The 20,921-nt window shown below is 32.0% G+C and overlaps 1 protein-coding gene across 1 annotated transcript; it reads right to left on the bottom strand.

Moving 5' to 3' along the window:
• Nucleotides 1-4,219: 4,219 nt before the first annotated feature.
• LOC113868584 (ATP-dependent DNA helicase homolog RECG, chloroplastic) lies at nucleotides 4,220-20,545 on the bottom strand. The gene is made up of 17 exons (XM_027504281.1): nucleotides 20,395-20,545; nucleotides 20,239-20,306; nucleotides 20,061-20,166; nucleotides 19,113-19,661; nucleotides 18,895-19,007; nucleotides 18,461-18,695; nucleotides 15,495-15,658; nucleotides 13,889-13,970; nucleotides 11,457-11,546; nucleotides 10,713-10,946; nucleotides 8,577-8,648; nucleotides 8,228-8,380; nucleotides 7,970-8,113; nucleotides 7,535-7,687; nucleotides 7,180-7,263; nucleotides 6,033-6,605; nucleotides 4,220-4,593 (listed from the first exon to the last, which is right to left on the bottom strand). Exons 1-17 carry the CDS (start codon nucleotides 20,395-20,397, stop codon nucleotides 4,501-4,503), a joined length of 2,916 nt encoding a protein of 971 aa, XP_027360082.1. The 5' UTR covers nucleotides 20,398-20,545; the 3' UTR covers nucleotides 4,220-4,500.
• Nucleotides 20,546-20,921: the final 376 nt, after the last annotated feature.

The raw sequence follows: 20,921 nt of genomic DNA, 5'->3' as shown, positions 1-20,921 counted from the left end.
GTCTTTCTTAGAAATAGAACTACAGGTACTAATAAATATTATCTTAAATTAAATAAGTAAATAAATAAATTTTAATTTTAAAAAAATTAAATTAAAATGCTTAATATAAAAAATTCTAAAAGTACCACTATTTAAAAAAATTCACAAAAATGCTATTGTTTAAGTATTTGTACTCATAAATTATATATAAAAATTGATAGTTCGACATGTTCAAAATAAAGAATAATTTATAAAAATAATATTGTTTAAAAATACTTATAAAAATATTTTTATTTATGAAGTTACACTCATAACTCAATCTCTATAATATTAGTTTCAAGGACAATAATGAAGTTATTATAGGAATAATAATGTTACCCTGCTTAATTATTTTTTTAAAATATTAAATTTTATCTTAAACAAAGTAATATGTTCATATATTATACATATTAAATTATTTAAAAATTAAACCTTCCACATACGTAATTACATAACATACTTAACGTTTATTTGTATTGGTAGTTTATAAATATATATATTAGGCGCTAAAATAAAATAGTCTAATAAGTTTTTAATTAAATTTTTATTTATATAGTTTTTTTATAGACACGATTTATTTTATAACAAAATATTTTAATAATTGAATTAATAAAATTTAATATTTATAAAAATTGATTAAGTGAAATAATTTTATTTTTTATGTTTCTTTGTTGTTATGAATAAAAAATCAATTAAAAAAAGTAGCTAAATTATCCCTACATCATCTAAAAATGGAAATTATTTTTTCAAAATTTCCAATTTAATTATATTTTCTAATTATTTAAAAATTTAATTTAATTTTGTTTAATAGTACTCATATAATATGTCAAATTGTTACTAATTCCATATAGAGATCGATTAACCATTTTTTATCCTTTATACAAGTATTTTTGAATTTAAATGAAGTTTATTTAATAAATAATTGTTAAATTAAATGAAAATAAATCGAAGGGCTAAATATCTTTTATTCCGTATTAAATGAAAATTAAATGAAAGTAAATCAACCACACGCAACTCTTTTATTCCGTATCGCTCGTTCTTTCTCTCTCGATCTCGATTCTTCGTTTCAATATCTAGGGTTTTTGCCGTCATATCCTTTGCTCTTTTACTTCGTATCTGTAAGCGCTTTTCCTGTTCTTCTTTTAGTCTTCTTCTTCATTCGTGTTGATGGTGCCGCGTTCGATTTATTTTCGTTTTTCAACTTTGTAATTTGCGGCTTCTAATTTTATTATCGTTAAAATTTTCAGATTCTGTGCGTTTTGTTTTTCTTGGATTGAAGTTGTTGAGAGCTTAATTTGTTGCGGCATTGTAATCCGAAGTTGTTAAAATTTTCTAAAACTCAAAGCTCTCTTCCTACGAAAAGTTCTCTTCCAACTAAAATTTATCCTCCAACTAATGAAAGGAAACTCACTTAAGATGTTTGGAATCATTTTAAGAGGCAAAACATTGATGAAAAATTTAAAGCAGTTTGCAATTATTGTGAAGGAAAGTTGTTAGGTGATACAAAATAAGGAACTTCTCGTTTGTAGAATCATTTCAAGATTTGTCCACTTAGAACAACTCGAGATACAAGGCAAACAATTTTGAAAATCGAAAAAAAGGGGGCCGATACGATTATGGTTGGTTCTTATGCATTTAATCAAGACACGATAAGGAGGAAACTTGCTAAGATGATAATACTTCATGAGTATCTTCTCTCTATTGTTGATCACGTTAGATTTAAAAACTTTGTGCCTCTTTGCAACCGTTGTTTAAGGTTATTAGTCGTAACACAATCTAGAGTGACATCATGAAACTTTATAGGGTTAAGAAGGACATGGCAAGGAAGAAACTTGCAAAGAATCAAAGTCAGATTGCTATTACCACAGATATGTAGACTGCCAGTAACCAAAATAAGGTTTATATGGTAGTCACAGCTCATTATATCGATGATTCTTGGACCTTTCAAAATCAGCTAATTAGGTAATCTCTAATTTTAATGTCATTTATTATCCTACATGTCGATGATTAATATTTATGTTTTTCTTTTTAAATTCCTATTTAAAATTTTAAGTTTGTCTATGTTCCTACACCTCATACTAGTGAAGTATTTGCTAAAACATTGCATGAATGCTTGTTGGATTAGAATATAGATAGTAAGATGTGCACTTTGACAGTTAATAATTGTTCGACAAATGATGCTATGATTGCTCGCATTTTAGAAAAGGTTTCTCGTATGTTTCTTATTTTGGGTGGTCAGTTATTACACATGCGATATTGTGCCCACATATTAAATTTAATTGTTAAGGATGAGTTGTCCATAATTTCTGATTCTATTGAAAAAGTTAGAGATAGTGTTAGCTTTTGGATATCAACACCTAAAAGAGAGGAGAAGTTCAAAGAAATAAGTGAGCAAGAGAACATTCCTTATAGTAAAGAACTTGTTGTTGATTACAAAATTAGGTGAAATTTTAAATTTTTTATGCTTGACACCGCCATTTATTATAAAGATGTGTTTGCTCGATTGCTGCTAATAGATAGTCAATATCGCATTGTGGTTAGTGAAAAAGATTGGAAGATGGCACGTGATATTTGTCAAAAGTTAGAAGTGTTTTATGATGTAACTCAATTATTTTCTGGGACTTTGTTTCCAACTGCAAATATTTATTTTCCAAAGATATGTGAAATCAAGTTGACTTTGGTTGATTGATGTAGTAATCCTAATGTTATTGCAAAAATGGGGTGATGGCTATTGGGACGGTATTAAATCCAAGGTACAAGATGATTTTGCTTGACTATTTTTCCCCTCAAATTTATGGATAAGAAATTGTTTCTAAAATTGAAAAAATTAGATCTATTTGTCAAGATTTGGTGAGAGAGTATGATATGAAACTCAAGGGTAAAGAGCATGCTTCTTTGTCTTCAAGTTCAGCCACAAATGTTTTGAAAGTGGGTGGTGGAAGAAAGACAAATTGGAAGTCAAATTTTGTAAGGTATGTTAGTGAGAATAACAATGCCACTACGTATCGTAAGTCAGAGCTAGACTATTATTTGGAAGAGCCAATGTTGTCTGATTCGGAGAAATTTTTTGACATTTTAGGTTGGTGGAAGGCAAATGGATTAAAATATCCAACATTGCAAATGATTGCAAGGGACTTTTTGGCTATTCCAATTTCTACTGTTGCCTTAGAATCTTCATTTAGTATTGGTGGTCGTTTTCTTACTCGTCTTAGTAAATTTAGCTTTAACACATTAGAGGCATTGATGTGTACCCAAGATTGACTATGAAATGATGTCAAAGGTAGTAAAATTTTCTCATTTTAACTTTATATGTAAGAATATATGCAATAACAATTGATAACTTTAACTAATTTATGCTTTCTTTTTCAGGGTTCTTCTTCTAATGCAATTACAGACTTGACATGTGACACAATTGTAGAAGATCGAGTGTTGATGTTAGTATATTTTCATAATTTTAGTTTCAAAATTTTCACAAAAATATGTTTCTCATATTATTTATATTACTTTTATTTTATAGGAAGAAAGTAATGCGCCTGATGCTACTTGAATTACTACTTCGTGAATTATAAAATGCACATTATTGTTACAATTATGTTTTGTATTTGGAGTAGTTATTATATTTGCTATGGTTAAATGTTGTATTATATATTTTCAATGAGGTTAAGTGTTGATTTTTTATAGCTTTAAAACTTGCCTATGATTATGTTAACTAATAGATTTGGTTGAGTTTGTTGTGATGATAATTAAATTTTTATTACTATATACTATATTTTTATCATTATTCAGGTATTACGTTTAAATTTTATAATTATACACACTATACTTTTTTTTTACAATTTTTAGTGAATTCGCAGATATAGATATCCACAAATATCTGTAGATATTCATTTAAATCCGTGTGAAATGCTTATACTGATACCCAACCGGTTTAAATAAAGCAGAGACGGGTATGACGAGCATCCACGTGGGCAGGTGACGGGGGCCTAGTACCTGCCCTGCCCCGTTACCATCCCTAGTATTGATTTTACAATGCTTTGAATATGGGAACCAACTGAAGGAACATTTTAGAGCACTTGCTATAAGAAATGCTATACACTCTTGATCACATGCGTCCTCAAATGGAATGCAAATTCAAAAGGTTAAACAAAAGAAAAAAAAGAAAACGAAATAACACTGAAGATATAGAGAAGTAAAAATAAACGAGTAAGCTTTGGAAGATTTTTTTTTTTTTTTTTATGATTTATTGTTTTAAAACAAAATTGGTGCATTGCTTTGTCAGACGTTAATATTGCAAAAATTGCTACAAGGAAGCATCATGGCCAAAACAAGGTAAAAAGGCAATAAAGAACTTACAAGATATTAACATTGGCCCAAAGGCTATATCGTGTTTACATAATAAAAAATAAAGAGCTCATGAAATTAATTACAGTGTCAAAATTATCACAGTGAGCACGGTAAACTTCTGAACACCACATGCAAGATTCAATCACCTAGTAGGCAAAGTGGCTGTCTCATGCTAAGCTCCAATTTAAGTGCTGGAAATTGCTCCAAATTATGGGACGCAGTTAAAATTTTCTGCAGTCAGTCATTTTTGGACAATTGGAGATTATTTTATTGTCATAATTTAAAAGGAATAGCATTATCACTAGATCTACTGAAATTTTGCATAAATTAGTTCAGCAGGTAAACTTTCTTATAATGGGCAATGGGACTTGGAATCGAATCCCACGTCAAAGGAAGCAAAATAAATAAACAAATAAAAGACTACCAAAAGTTTAATGACCTGATCAGCATACAATTTCCTAAACAAACAGTAAGGAGGGAAGCAGAAAAACAACAAAACAATAAAATCCAAGCCTGAACTCCTCTCTCCTCTCCACTACCTACATTGTTCATTCAATTAACTATCAGTTGCATTTTGTAGTTGTTTCATTTAGCCCCTTTCCATGTGGAATCCACTCGAGTGTTTCCAAGAACTATCCATTTAAACTCTTCGCTCTTCTACAGAAAATTATGAGGCAGTGAGCTAGCAAGTTCTGCAGAACACTATGAAAAGGTATGTTCACTCAAGTGGTTGTGTTAACAAAGCATACTCGATGTGAGTCTAGCAAGAATGTGTAAAAAAAGAATACTCGGTTGTAAAGCTTGAAGAAGTTGTAAATAACACTTGACTTAGTGAAAATACAATCAAAGTTTGGTAGGGATTGGACATAGTCCACACAGAGAAGGGTGAACCAGCATGAATCCTCAGACACTCATCTCTATCCTTCTCTCTTTATTTTTAAGATTACCGCTTATATGTTTTTGTTTAGTGCACTTGAAATGTTAGTTTTTTATGAAGTCTTCATTTCTCAATACATGCTCATAATCATGGTAACTTATCACATGAAAACAAATACATCTTAAATAAAAAAAATAATTGTAAAATTTTTAACCGTACAGAATACCAACTTTAATACAAAGTTAGAAACAATAAATATTGAACCAGAAAAGGAGCTCCAGATGCAATGCAAACAATGCTTTTTAAGTGGTTAACTAGAAGATATAAACTAATGTGTAGGTAGGAAGATCACAAAGTCACAATCCTAAGAAAAAGTACTATCAACAGACAGAACTTAGAACCCTTGGATAAAGTGGTATGGATGCTCAGTATCCCCCATTAGTCACACTTTGGGAGGGTTTCATGGTAACATAAAATAATTAACGTGATAAAACAGCAACAAAAATCAGAATCAAAATCATATGAACAAAAAAGCCATGGAAAATTCGTGATATTTAGCACATGTTTGGTATACCATTTGGGGAAACAATAGCATTTACTTTCAAAATCTCTCTCAAGGAGTTGCAAAAATAAGTGATTATATCTTTAAAATGTGCTGAACCAAACATGCAGTTTAGCAAGTTACTAACTGGATAGCAATGAAATTAAAAGTAACAAATCACCATAAAAACAATTAATAGATAAATCTCGTAAACAACACAATAACTATTAGAGGGTGTTATTCAATAAATACCAGTGCAGCCACATGTGCATCTTGTAAAATATTTCCATCAACTTCCAATCTGGCAACAGGAAACTCAGGAAGATGTCCAGATTGTTTCTTTCCAAGCAAGTCACCAGGTCCCCGCAATAAAAGGTCCATATTAGCCAGATAAAATCCATCCGATGATTGCTCTAGTACTTTCAAACGATTTAGGCTACTTGCAGTTGATGCTACTAGTATACATTTTGATGGCCTTGATCCACGTCCAACTCGCCCTCTGAGCTGGTGTAATTGGGCAATTCCAAATCTTTCAGAATTCATCACAACCATCATAGATGCATCTGGAACATCAACACCAATCTCAATTACTTGAGTGGCAAGTAGTATATGTATTTCTCCAGTCCTGAACTTTCTTAAAGTTTCTTCTTTTTCATCACTTTTCATTTTTCCATGTAATAAGCCACAATTGTATCCTTGAAACCGGCATGATATAACTTCAAGATCTGCAGAAGCAGCACGAAGCTGAGGTAGCTGCTCAGAAAGTTCAATAATTGGGTAGACAAGATAAACTTTCCCCCCATCTTCCAATTCATCCAGCATCATCTGTCATAGAAACACCATTTAGAACATCATAAGAAAAAAAAAGAACAAAATAACTCCTTGTTTTAATCTTATTGACAATTTGACATGGAACACATCTGAAGCTGATTGAGAGCTAGTCAATTGACAGAATGATATATTTCTCAATACAATACAATATGTCAGTATTTAGTCATAACTATTTTTTTCTATAGGTTCAAAAAATGAAACTAAATGCATACAAACTAAAGCTTGATGTATTCTATCTTTTTCATTCTCTCCGCTCTTTTTCATAAGAACGGTTCTAACACAAATACAAGTTTTTTTAACAGCAAACTTATACTGTTTTCCTTGAAAAGGTTTAAAGAAGTGAGGAATCCAAATTAAAAAATCTGATTGCATGTGAGAGACAGAAATGCTCCATCTTCATCTAGAAGGTAGATGCTACTAGCATGTCATAAAGAGGCTTATTGAAAGGTTATCATCTAGATTTCAATGCCTGAATTATGAAATTAGCAATTACTTTAAAATAGGGAAAATACTGAAGGGGAAAAAATGATAAAGATATAAAGAAGTACATTTTTAAAAGGATGGTTACCTTGTAGACATCCTCAAATCCTTTGTCATTTCCTTCAATGGTAAATGTTTGAACAGGAATTCTTCCAGGAGGTAAGTCAGTTATCTGTGATTGGAGAAGACAAAGAAGAAAACATTTGCAACAGAACATGATTTTACACATTAAATTGTGAAATTTGGTAAAACAAACCAAAGTGAATTAGTCAACATAAAATATCTTTCATGAAATTTGTGAAGTGTTCTCACCTAGTTGTGGACCCCCTTTATTTCATGGTGTAAAATATCATTCAAACATATTCAAGGAAAAAGAGACATACATATCTAGAGGGGCGGAGCGGGGAAATGAATCAAAATCATAAACACAAAAAAGTAAGTACCTGTGTCAATGACATATCACCATATAAAGCAAGTGCAAGTGTCCTTGGAATAGGAGTAGCAGACATTGCAAGAACATGCGGAGCCATGGAACCATCATTCTTTGAGGACTCATCTGTAACGGCATCTTCCATGTTTGGAGATGCACAATATAACTAAAAGACAAAAGTTAGGAGACCACCACAATAACATTATCAAATATTTTAGAAAAAAGAAAAAAAGGAGCAATGAAGACATGACTTATGTGGATAAAAACATAACCTATATGCAAGATGAAATTTGCAATGGCAAGGAAGATATAAATTAAACAAAAGCCATAACATGAATGTTTACCACAGTTACCTATACTTCTCCAATCTACCCAACTGAGCATTATGAGCATTTGTGTGTGCATAATATAACCATATTTAAATCCTGTACAAAGAGATGTGAACCACCTTACTGTTAAACCTTCCTCTTTGAATCACACCAAAGCGATGCTGCTCATCCACCACAGCAATGCGCAAGGCTAAGAATTCCACACTTTCTGCAATCAAACTGTGGGTTCCTATGACCATCGAGATTTCTCCAGTCTGAATACCCTGTAATATTATAATAGAAAATTATAAGAATACCATACAGGTTCAAGAAAAGAATAACTGGATTCAAACAGTTCAGATGATCCTTTTTATACAATAATTTAAAAAAGAAAATACCTTACGAATCATCCGTGTTTGTTTTAGTGGGGTCGAACCTGTTAATAAAGCAACAGTTGGCTTGCCAATGAACTCATCCAACTTTTCAAGCAAATTAAGCAAGTGTTCATAATGCTGGATTGCAAGTAACTCGGTTGGAACCATGAAGGCAGCCTATCATGAGACAAGAAAACCTAACATTAACATACATTAAATGTTAACTTCTTTATATTGCATAAAGCCCTGAATGATAACAAACAAGCCCTGCAATCACAACTGCCATATGCTATACATCCATGAATCTAATGAGAGAAATCAAGGATATAAATACACAAACAAAAGGGAAGCAAATTAAGAAGCAGTGACCAACCTGATAGCCAGAGCCAATAACCTCCATGCATGCAAGAAAAGCTACAACAGTTTTTCCACATCCAACATCACCCTTAAAGTGTCACAAGATAACATCAAATGAGAACATATCATGCTTCGAGTGACTACAGCACATCAATAAAAAATGCTTCAATTTAGACAGAATATTAATTCTTTAATGAATAAATAAGAGAAAAATCAACATTGGAGGAAACAAACCAGGAATCATGTAAAATTTACAAGAAAACGAGCTAAAACTACGTAGAGTCCTTCTAGTGTGTAAACTACTTTAAGAAAAGAATGATCAAGATCAGGTAAGAATCACAAATTAGGCTTGCTTGTCATAACGATTTAATTTATTTATTTGGTTGTTTTGGTGAAAGAAAAATTCACAAAGAAAGGAAAGAACATAAGACAAGAATTCTAATGCAGAGGAAACAACCAGGCTTTTTTTCAAAACATGGCAATGTTTTGTACCCCTTGGTGCATTTTTAATTGTCTCAGTCTCAGCAAAAATTGATAGGTCAAATGCAGTTTTGAAGCCCAAGGATATTTAAGCCTAATAAAAGAAACACATCCTAGGTGTTCCACACCATTAGCAATCTGTCAAAAACCCTTTCTACAGGATCAAAGTGAAAGTGGAGACTTGAAGGAAGATTCTTGAAGACATCTTCATGGAATCTACTTGAGCAACGTGTTTCTGAGGGCAAAGCCTAGGGTTTCTCCTTATTTCCTTCTTCATTCTTGCTTGATCTTATTTGTCCCCATGTTTAAATTTGTAGTTATGGGCTTATGGCTAATCAAAACATAATCAAGTAGTTTTTATGTTCTAGTAATTGGGAGTAACCCAAATAAGAATTAATAATGATGTTTTGAATATTTTATGATCTATTGTTAATCTTGATTTTATTGATTCAATTCTTGGTGTTTTAATGCTTGGCAATTTATTGGGCTCCTTATTTGCTGGATATTAATCATTAAGGAATGGCTGAAAAATAAACTTTTGACGAAACTTCAAGGTTGAACCAGAGATTATTTAGATCATGAAATGAAACTAAGTTTCTTGAGAAATTCCAAAATCACAAATATTAATGGGTTTAATTAAATATAATTATCACGAAAGGAAGAGTTATTTTGATTAAATACAATATTACATTCTAAAAGGCAACAATAATCATCTTAAGATAATTCACTTTTAAGATAAATCAAGAATAAATAAAAGATCTAATGGGTTGAGTTCATCAATTCTAATTTAGAGTAAAACTAATTCCTAAATGTTTCTTAAAATTTGAATTTATCCCATTGAAATTGTGTTCTCCAATTCTTTCCTTTTCTTTTTCATATTTTGTAAATTTTATCTCATTTATTGAGTGTATTCGTATAATTAATTTAATTGCAAATATTTGGCACTAAGTTACACAATTCTTGGGAGACTATCATCCTACTTACTTCACAAAATCCATGCACTAACGGTCTATCAAAACATAGCCTATCAATTCTAGAAAGACCAAAGAAGTATGCTCTCTTTGTGTCCTCATAAGGTGGAATTCAAAGGCAGGATATCCCTAAAGTTGTGACTCAAATTTGGCATGTGGCAGCTTTACATTGTCCATTCTGATCATTGCGTGACTGCTTTTGTTTTCAATAATGTCAACTTTGACATGTTAACTCTTTCAAGCTGTTAGTTTATTGCTCCTTAAAAGGAATTTGGATGCAAAAGTGTGAGAAAACAAGAGAAATGTAAATATATTTTTTGATTTGTAGTTTACATTTTTATTTTCAAAAAGACTTTTTATCAACTCCCCAATACTTAAAATGAGTGATAAAGCCAGCTTAACCAAATTTCTGACATTGATTCTACACTTTGATACATAAGTTTGGAGCATAATTCTCAAATGTTTAACAAGAGATCTCCTTTATGAGGGATTTGTTAAATGTTTGGGGTTTGGGCATCTACGTTTGTCCTCTCTTTGTTGAAAGTTTGGGGTCAACTTATGGAAGCTTGTTTCACAATGCCTGATTTCTACTGTTACCTATTTTATTGATAGGAAGAACAAGCAATAATAAGCCGTTACAAGTGAGTGGAATAATGTATAAATATGATGATAGTAAAGCAATACAGAATAAAAATCCAAACCTGCAGAAGCCGATTCATTGGAACTGGTCGTTTTAGATCCCAAATAATCTCTGAAACAGCATGCAGTTGACTAGAAGTAAGAGTATATGGAAGGACCTCCAAAACCATCTTGGTGAGAGACGACCATTTTTCTGTACACACAGCATTATTTTTGGGTCTTCTATACTTATCTAGCAATACATCCTTTTCTATTTGTGTACCAAGACCTTCGAGCATTTGGAACAAGCGTCCTAACTGACAAAGGACAGAATAGACATAAAGTTAGGTTAAGTAAAAAAATTATTAAAGCATATAAAGACAGCAATATATCACTGGTGAAAAGGTCAAACAATTACTGCACAATAAACATGCTCAGCATAGAATATGCCAGAAGTATAAGTCAAAAGCATTTGAGAAATCCTGAACAAGATAAAGCTTATGCTTAAAAGCTGTCAACCTCATTTAAATTTTTATCAATCCAATAGAAACAATTCTAAATTTAACAGCCACACCATGAACTAATCAATGACCAAGCTACAACAACCAAAATATTTTAAATAGCACTTGTTAACAAGGGAAAGGAAACTATACACAACACCAAAAATGGTTGTTGGTAACTTGCAAATTGATAACTGGAAGAAATGATCATATATATGAAATCACATAACCAAATAGAGGCTTCAAACGATAGCAATACAAGGATTTTTTTATAATTACCAATAGAAGATATAGCAAATAAAATCTGACATAAAATGATCACCTCACCTGTAGGTAAAAAAACTCATCAAATATGAGTCTTTTGCGAGCCAAATCAGCTTCATTTATATCTTTCGGTTTGTGGATTCCAAAATATGCCTATATTGTTAACATAATTTGAAATTTCAGTGAAAATATGCAGAACCAGATAGAGTGAAGTTTCAGAAAATAGGAACGAAACAGCTTTTTTTTTTAGGGAAACAGACCATAGATAAGGGCATTCCTCAATCCACTCCAACCAAAGACACCACAGAACAGCATAAAGCACAAAAACCCAGTTTAGCACATTTATTAGAGAATTTTAGTCCCAATTCACAAGTGCAGTTTAAACAGAGAGATGTAAAAGACTAGGTGCATTAATAACAGTATTAATATTGGAGGATTGAGGAAGTTAGAAATCCTTCGTAGGTTAAGGCAAGAATGGCTAATTGACCTGCTCATTTTGTTTTCAAGTTCCTTTAAGTCAAGCATTTCACATCTTTACTAGGTAGCTGTTTTACTCATTGTCTAACCTTGTGAAACAAAGTCAGACAATGGCATGGATAGTTTAAGTTCATTGACACATGAGCACTATTAGGATTTGAATGTGGGCTTGATCCATGATTCAGGGAGAGTAGGTTTTAAACTTGAGTGGTTTGTCTCATGACCCTCTTGCTTATATATACCCTTTAAATCCACCAATGTGAGACTTTATTATCTTAACACTCTCCCTAAAGTCCAACTAGCTTTAGCCTAGTTAGACTTGTATTTTAACTTTTTTCTTATAGTCTGACTTCTACTTCAAGTTTGAGCCTCTACCACAAGTCTTTTTCTTTTTTACTGACTGAACTTGTGCTCCTTTTTCTTGTAATTTTTCTTAATGCTACAGTTCTTTTCTTTTCTTTTTTTGCTTGACCCTTTTTTTAAATTTTAGGCCTTTCATTTTGTTTTTTTTTTGGACCTAGACTTTGATACCATATTAGAATTTTGAATATGGGCCCAATTCAAGATTGGAAGAGTTTAAAACTTGAGTGATTTGTTTGTTTAAAATGCCTTAGGCAATTTAGATTCATGACTCTTTGATTTGTTGTAAATCCACCAATATGAGACTTTATTATTTTAACAAGCACATGCTAGAGTATTAGTCAAGTATGGCTACTACTGCAAATAAAGGTTGTTTATTAGCTAGACAATTAGTCCTTGACTAGCCCTTATACAAAATGCACTCAGGGATAACTCCAATAAATTAGAGTTATTTGGGAAGGATTCCTATGTTTGAGTTGTGCAAAGATTTACAGTGTAGAATCATAATTCTATGTTGAAATTTAATTCCATTTGTCACCCATAATTCAGGGTAGTCATGGATGGGATCACATAAATTTTGAGGGGAAAAAAATTCCATTAGTGGTGATGGTGACAGTAATGCAAAGGTTTAGTGGTAGTGGAAGCAACATTAGTTGTGGTCAAGAGGGTGAGGGAGTGGTGTCAATACCAATGGCAACAATATTTGATGGTGGTGGGGTGAAGGGATGGCAGCACTGGTAATGGTGGTGAAACAACAAGGGGGTGATGGTGGCAATAACAACAGCAACAGGGATTGATGATGGTGGGGATGGTGATGATAGTGGTAGTTAGTGCAGCAGAAATAACAATAATGGTGATAGTAATGAACTAGAGGTGGTGGTGGAGGGGATGAAAAAGCAGGGAGAACAATTAAACAGTGAGAGGATGAGGTTAGGAATTGTAAGTTAGAAAGTAAGGGGTAGAAATTAGGAAATTCTAGTTTTAGTTATATTAGAATTCCATGAAATTGGACCGTGGACTCCAGTTCTGAAACATTTTCCAAGTTCATAATTACAATTCCAAGGTCTAATTCTAATTGCAAGCCCCAATTTTATGCTCAATTTAGTCCACCAAATGGACATTAAGTGAAATTTCTAGTAGAAAAACCATATTAAAACTACAATTAAATTGTGAAAAATCAGAACATCATAAATAAACACAACCACCAGATCTAGCCCATCTCCTCCCCTTTCATTGTGCACTTGTGCTTCAAAAATCAAATTTGCTCCCCAAAATATAAGGAGGAACTTTTTTCCTAGACAACACAGTTAAATGTGAAAGAAAGATGACAAATATATGAAAGATTTAAAATATAAAGTACATAACTGGTCACTGCAACTTTATTTATAAGAGCCCATGCACTTTTTTCTTTTATTTTCCAATCCTTGGTTTCTTGAAGATGACTTGTTTCCTCTTTCTCTGTATTTGTTTATTCTCACCCAATAATTTAAATTCCCCCAAATACAACACTTCTACAATTCATAAGCAGGCATAGATGTATATTGCAAACAAAAAGTCTGTATTGCCAAGTATGTGTCAAGAGTCAGATTTTCTTATGGCAGGTAGGCTTATGTCAAATAATTTCATCAATAGAGAATTCTAAAGATAGAGATCCTTACATCATGAAGACTTAACAATCCAAATTGCTCTGTGATATCCTTAGGAATGGGATCAACATTGAAAGGCAATGCTTGTAAACCCCTGGAAGAAATGAAAGAATAATATGTTGTACAAATTGTTACAAGGAATTCTATTTCCTCTCATCAGATAAGAGGATTGGTACAACTCAAACTTCTTACTATATAAATTGAATCTCAAAATAGAAATAAATGAACATGCTAAATTTCCACATTAGCAGCCAAGCATGGAAAAAAGCTTTGGAATTGAATGACTCAGTCCGATTGAGCATAAGTAAAATAGGATATATAGAATGCATGTTCAGCAAGACGCACACTAGCACTTACTTGGACATATCAAGTCTCATAGTTCAAGTATCTTGAATCTATCATACAAAGCAATGGGGATTATAGAGGGAGATGTAAATTATGGGATTCAAGATGGATAGATAAAATGGAGGAGTGCTTAAGGTGTTTCCCTTCCCCTCTACAACAAAGCTACTACTCAATTCCCAAATGCTAACTAATTTTAATGCCCCTCTTCTACTCTCTCATACTCAATTCCCTATCTCTAAAACCTTCAACCCCTCAAAACTTAGAAGAAATCCAATTTTCATAATAATATCTTAATTGAATTCTATGTAATGATCAATAAATTTAGTTTTAGTCCACATTTAGTCTCATCTAATCAAAATCTTAACAACAATTGAATTTAACAAATTTTTGAACTGAAATAAATTGATGAACAACCAATACCAACACAAAAATAGTGTTTATTAGTGTCAAATCGAAAATGGTTTTTTCTTTTATATAACTGAAGAATTTCTAAAAAAAAGAAAGAAGTAAAAAAAATTCAAATTCGATATTGTATGAATAAATTTGCTACTTTATTTTGATAGTTTGTAAAATAGAAAAAATTAGAATTTCTTCAAAAAAAAATATTAGAAAAAAAAGAAATAAATATGAAAAAATTATCTATCTATATATAAATAAACAATTCAAACTAACTACTCCTTCGTGGCCCAATCATGTGGTGCAGTAACATGTAAGAGTTGAATAAAAAACATCCACATGTCATAAGACATATTTCTCTAAGAAGCAAAAATCAATAGCTACTAATTTAGTATTTTGAAGCATAAATTAATCCTTAACAGGAGAAGGAATTATTGATCATAACTCTGGAAAAAAAAAGCATCCTCAAACTATATATTGAAGATTTAAAATATATATATATATATATATATATATATATATATGGGATAGGATCTTTTTACACTAGTGCAAGTCTAAAAACTTTTACACTCAATTTGAGTCTTTCATTTAACTTACATATAAAGAGTTATAATTTATTACTTTACTGACTGTTAGATGTAAAGTAAATAAAAAATTCAGATCGATGTAAGAGTTTTTAGATTTACACTAGTGTGAAAATATTCTTCCCCATAAATACTACTATTTGGGAACATTTAAAAAATCAAACAATTAAGTGGTATTCATGAACCATTCTAACATTGTTAACAAGTTGAGTAGTTAATTGTTCTTAAACAATAAAATTTTTATAAAACAAATTAAATTTACAAATAAGATTCAAGAATTTGGAAGCACAAACCTTGTAATAATGTCCCTAAGAAAAATTGGGTTCAAACGTCCTTTTGAAGGGTAGATAGGATATGGCCTCTCTTTAGCAAAAAAGGATAAATCTTTTCCATCTTCAAGCACATCAATATTATATTCTCTCATCTCATAGTGATCTTTAGCACGCATAGTCTTGACCTACTTTAAGAAGCAACAAAATCATGTACAGTCTTACAAATTTCTAAAATCAAATTAGAACAGAATATTCATGTATAACTGAAGGAAAACGATTTCTTTTCCTTGTGCAAGCATGAAAATAAGACTATCATACTCTAAGGGATTGGGTTAGGGTGAGCTTAATCTAATTCCTAGTATAAACAGGAGTTAGTGCTTTGTTTTACATAACATATCACAATGCGCCACATCAATTTAATATCCTACAATCCTAAGCTGCTAATCTATCTTGTCCTTTTTTGTTACTTAAATCGTATTAATTTCAGCGAAACATTTAAAAACATGCCAAGGGATGTCACCCATGCAAGGCAAGGAGTGCCTCCCTGACCCTGCCCCCCATCCATGCATCCTCAATGTTCTCCATTCCCCAGCTTAGGATAATTTTTCTCCCTATCCCCATTTCTCAATTCTTCATGGATCCACAAAAGGTCTCACATTAAAATAATAATGATAATAATAATAATTGCTGAGAATAATTGTAAATAAATAGGAAATATTTATTTATTACATTAGATAGTGTTATTTATGGTAAATATGTAATAGAATATTTTATAATTGTTACCTTGTAATTATAAATAAAGCTCTATGTTGTATATCAAACACGTACAAATTTCACTCAATGTCTCTCAATCTCTTCTCTTTCAACAATAATTAATGAAAAATTAATAAATATTATCCCTTTTAATAATTTAAAATTATAAAATATAAGTTAATATATTAAATTATATTAAGGAAAATATTAAAAATATATTATATATTAATTATTAAGAAAAACACTAAATTTTCATTTGCATGTATGTGTGTATGAATATTGTTAAATATATGTAAATATATTATTTAAAGAAATAGTATCTATATAATTATAGTAATTAGATAACCATATATTTGTCTTTAATTTTATAATTATGATTACGATTCTTGTTATTAATATAAATATCCATCCCGTGATGTAGTTAAAACACATGAAATTCCTAACATGTCTTTTTGTTTTCTCTCATCTTAACAAATATAAAAGTAAGGATGGTTTTTTTATTTTTAAATATTTGAGGACCTTGCTGGTCAAGGAATATGATCAACATCCCAAAGGGTAAAAATCCCCAAACTCAAATGGGGCAGTCCCCTCAAGGATCCCCAAACAACAGGGTAAATTGCCAACCATAGCATGACTCCATCATAACAAAAGTGCTTAGTTGTCAGTTGTCACTAATTCATCAACTTCCTTTCTTGATCACTCTCTCTCCATCCTTTGATCACAAGCACTATGATAGAAACAAGGTATTTTATTAAGAAGAATTAGGAATGAACTCCAATTACAAAACACACAATGTAGAACTTCGATGGTCTGCACATCCCAATGCCATGAAGGCCCCAATTTCCTTTTACAAATCACCTTCCCCATCCTCTCTAATCTCCCCTCTTATTTATAGGCAACATGCCTTATGCAAACTAGCTTACTAATGAGTTCCTAACTAATATCATAGCTAATGATAAATGGGTGTTACCTAACACACTATTCCTCTTTTTAATTTAGAAAACATTTTGGATTTAAGCCTTTTGTGTTTGAGCAAAATGGTGCAGGACCTCAACTAAGCTGAAATTATTTAAGAATTTCAAGTTAGTTTATTACCAATTAAAGCCCTAACTAGTGAGTACATGCGTGCACACACCCGTGTTGCAAAACAGGGACAACAATCAAATCTTATCTCATAAAATCCAAAATAATGCTGTTTATTCAAGTTAAAAATTAAAAGTCTCCAATGATTAATACCGAGATAGAGTAAATAACTTTTCTCCCTTTATAATAACACTTGCAGGATTTATTAAGCCATGTCATTTTTTAATAGCAATAAAGATTTTAATGCCATGTCATTGAGTGAATTATTCCAAAATTTAGTTCCTTATACCAACTACCTTTAATCTTAGACACAAAGAATTCTTGTTGGTAGACTTCGCCATCTATAAGTACCATTATTAGCCCTTGCTATGTCTTGTAGTGAGGCTTACCTGATCTAGGTACATAATAAAAGGCTGATAGACTTTCATTGTGGCATGTAATAATTATACTACTATTTATTTTACTCTATGATATTTACTATAAGTGACAAAGGAATGTGTATTGTTCGAACTTTCTTTTGTACTTAGACATCTCACTCACTCTATCTATAATTCTTCTAAGCAAGTTTCTTATGAGGCTCCCCTTCAACTAAGGAACTGGACACCAATTAAAATGGTAATTCAGCTCCAACTATCCTTATTATGGTGTCCAATTCAACAACCAATTTGCCAATTGAATTAATCAAACCATGACTCCTAGGTCTTATCAATTCATTCTATTTCCCTAATGGTACGTGTGTAATTCATGTAAAAAGTTTTGATAAGTTTTATATTGGCTGTCGAAGACCTAACACAACCCTCCTCCTTTACCTGGGCTTAAGACTGGCTATGGGACAATAGGGGAAGTTATATTTCCCAATGGTACCTAAATAATAAAGTTTTCAATGCTTTAAAGAAAGTTTCTTATTTTGAGGTAGGCAAACAAAAATGAGTCAAACTCACTCTCATACAAAGAATGGAATATAGTTGCTTATTTCACAGTCCATTTGTGTGGAAAGCCTATTATCGTCTTCAAGATTCACATTTATGATATCCTCCATCGACTTGAGGAAATATCAATTCCTCCACATTTTAAAAACTTGCAATACAACTTATAACAATTTAAAAAAAAAAAATGTGGTTTGGGGAGGAGGGTGAGTAGAACAAACTCACCTTCCCACTGACACATGCTACATCTCCCTCTTGATACTTTTCTGCTAGGCTTTTAAGGAAAGGTTTAAAGGTAAATCGTGAGCCACGAAAAAATTTCTTCAGATGCAAATAAATTGTCTTCTCCTGCACATCACTAGCATCACTAGTCACATGCTCAGAAGCAGGTTCACTTTCTGCAATCTGACATCCCACAATCACCTCAAGAAATGAAAATGAACAATTAGCTTTGATACCCCTGCAAAAAAAAACTAAAACTTATCACCATAAAAAATATTAAATTGCCAATGGTTAAGATATTGAAAATCCAGTAGCTAAAAGCATATTACCCACACACTCATTCAAGTGACCAAGCAAGCACCCAGAGAACTTATGCCAAGAGAAAAGGATACAAACATGAATAAATCATGTCAATAAATGAAATAGAGGGCCATCACCTTGAGGATAAGACTTTTCCAACAAAAATCAAATATTGCCCGTCATCAATTTTAGCATGTGCATTCTGCAGATTGGCATATGATCGAGGAAAGTGATGCAGCAACTTCCGTAACTACACTTAAAGAATGTGGGATCAATGTTAATCCAAGCCAACTTTTCAAAGCTGAAAATCCAAAGAACTACACATTTTCCAAAGTCCACAGATTTGGGAACCCACCGTGTGAAACCCACAGTTTTCTAGCTGTCGGCATTGCCTCTTAGTTAATCCAGGTATGCAACTTACAGATTTGTCAAGCAATAACTCATTGGGTGTAAGGTTTGACTGTGACTGCATCCCCACTTCCATTTTAGAATCTTCTGCAGTTACTTGATCCAATTTTTCTTCATACATTGAAGACACTGAATGAGGCGGCAACTGACAAGAATCTTCTTCTCTTAATGTGGAAGATGCTACACTAGAATCATTGACATACAAAGAAGGAAATGCCTCAGAAAGAGTGCTTTGCACCCACCTTGCCTCTGAAGAATCAGAAAAATAATGTTCAAAAGTTTCTGTTGCTAAAGAGTTTGTCGTTTCAGAACATGACACGGTCCCATCATATAAATCCACTTGAGGAGCGGTACCCAAAGTAATAGATGGAAATCTCTTACATATCAAGGAGATCTCCAAATCATCCAATGCATCTCTCATACTCATTTCAGATTTCGTTTCACCCCTTCCATTTCCAATTAGGTCAGGAAGGTTATAATCCATAAGAGCAAATACCTGTAAATATAATGAATTTCAATCAATGTCACATTTATATGGGCATCAATACGCATCTTTAACCAAATTATCACTATTTTTTTTATCTGGCCATACATTCAAAGCATTGTACTACAAAAATAATGTCCAACTGCAATCAATCAAAGAATATATATATACACATATACGTAAGATTCATAAAACAAGCCATTGAACTTCCAATAGCCATAGGTCATGCCATTATACATTCGATACCAATCGCTCTCCGCCAGTAAGAATCAATCTACGTTACAAACCTCAATGCCAATTAAACATAACAACAAATTGAAATAGTAAAAAACCAATTACATGAAAGCAAAAATATTCAATTAATTGAAATTTTGATCAAACACAACATACGGCTGTATTCCGAATTTCTACCTTATTCCGCAACTTGGAACCGCTTCTTTCACCTCTCACAAACTTGTTCTCTGCGAACTTATGCTTTAGGCGGTAACACATTTTCGAAGGTAGAAAATTACAATACCTGCAAAAAACAAGCGCCGAAACAATAAGCCTCAACTTTGGCCATCGTAACTATTTGTATAATGCCACGTACCTCATTCTTCCACTGAGAAATGTTCCTTGCAAGACTACAACACTTCTTAGTTGCTTGCCACACAAACACTGAGAAGAAAGAGTGAAGAGTTTTCAACTTTTGGGAAGTTGAAGGGAATGAAGTGTATGTAAATATAAAATAAAACCTAGAAATTACCATTGCAATGTTGTAAAGCGTTGCTTCGAAAGTGTGAGTAACGGACCACACCGGTGAGGAAGAAAATCTGAGACAGAAAATGAACTGCAAAATTATCGCTGCGCAAAAATGGGAGTTTGGGTGGGGATTCGTACTCTTTAGCTGTTGCCAAGCCAGGAAATAAAAAATAAGCAAAATTAGTATTTTAATTTATTACTTTTATTTTTTTAATTTATTTTATTCTTTAACTTTTATTAGTTATTTTTATAAATTTTTTAAATATCACTTTAAGTGATGATTAAATAATTCTTTTTGTCATGTATATTGAATTAAATTAATTAAGAAGAGTAAAAATTACTGAGCACATGAATTAATTTTGGAAACTCAAAAGGAGAGCTTTGCACGGGAGAAGTTTTATTATATATTAATTTTTTTTCTCATTGGTCTATGTAATTTGCTTCCTCACAAAAATCAGACTAGAATAAGTGTAGCAAAGCAAACGTTCACGGTTTAGAGGAGGACCAGCATTGGGCATACGGTTTGTTTCA

The sequence above is a fragment of the Abrus precatorius genome, unplaced genomic scaffold (genome assembly GCF_003935025.1).
Source record: "Abrus precatorius isolate BTA unplaced genomic scaffold, Abrus_2018 Scaffold6, whole genome shotgun sequence".
NCBI lineage: Eukaryota > Viridiplantae > Streptophyta > Magnoliopsida > Fabales > Fabaceae > Abrus > Abrus precatorius.
Note: the sequence above shows the minus strand (reverse complement) of the source record. Positions and strands in the feature narration are given on the sequence as shown.

Excerpts from the sequence above, each read along its gene's own strand:
- LOC113868584 (XM_027504281.1), bottom strand. Across the intron at positions 20,167-20,238 it reads TTTCTCAGTGGAAGAATGAG|GTATTGTAATTTTCTACCTT; the intron begins GTACGTGGCATT and ends TGTTTTTTGCAG. Across the intron at positions 8,114-8,227 it reads AAACACGGATGATTCGTAAG|GGTATTCAGACTGGAGAAAT; the intron begins GTATTTTCTTTT and ends ATAATATTACAG.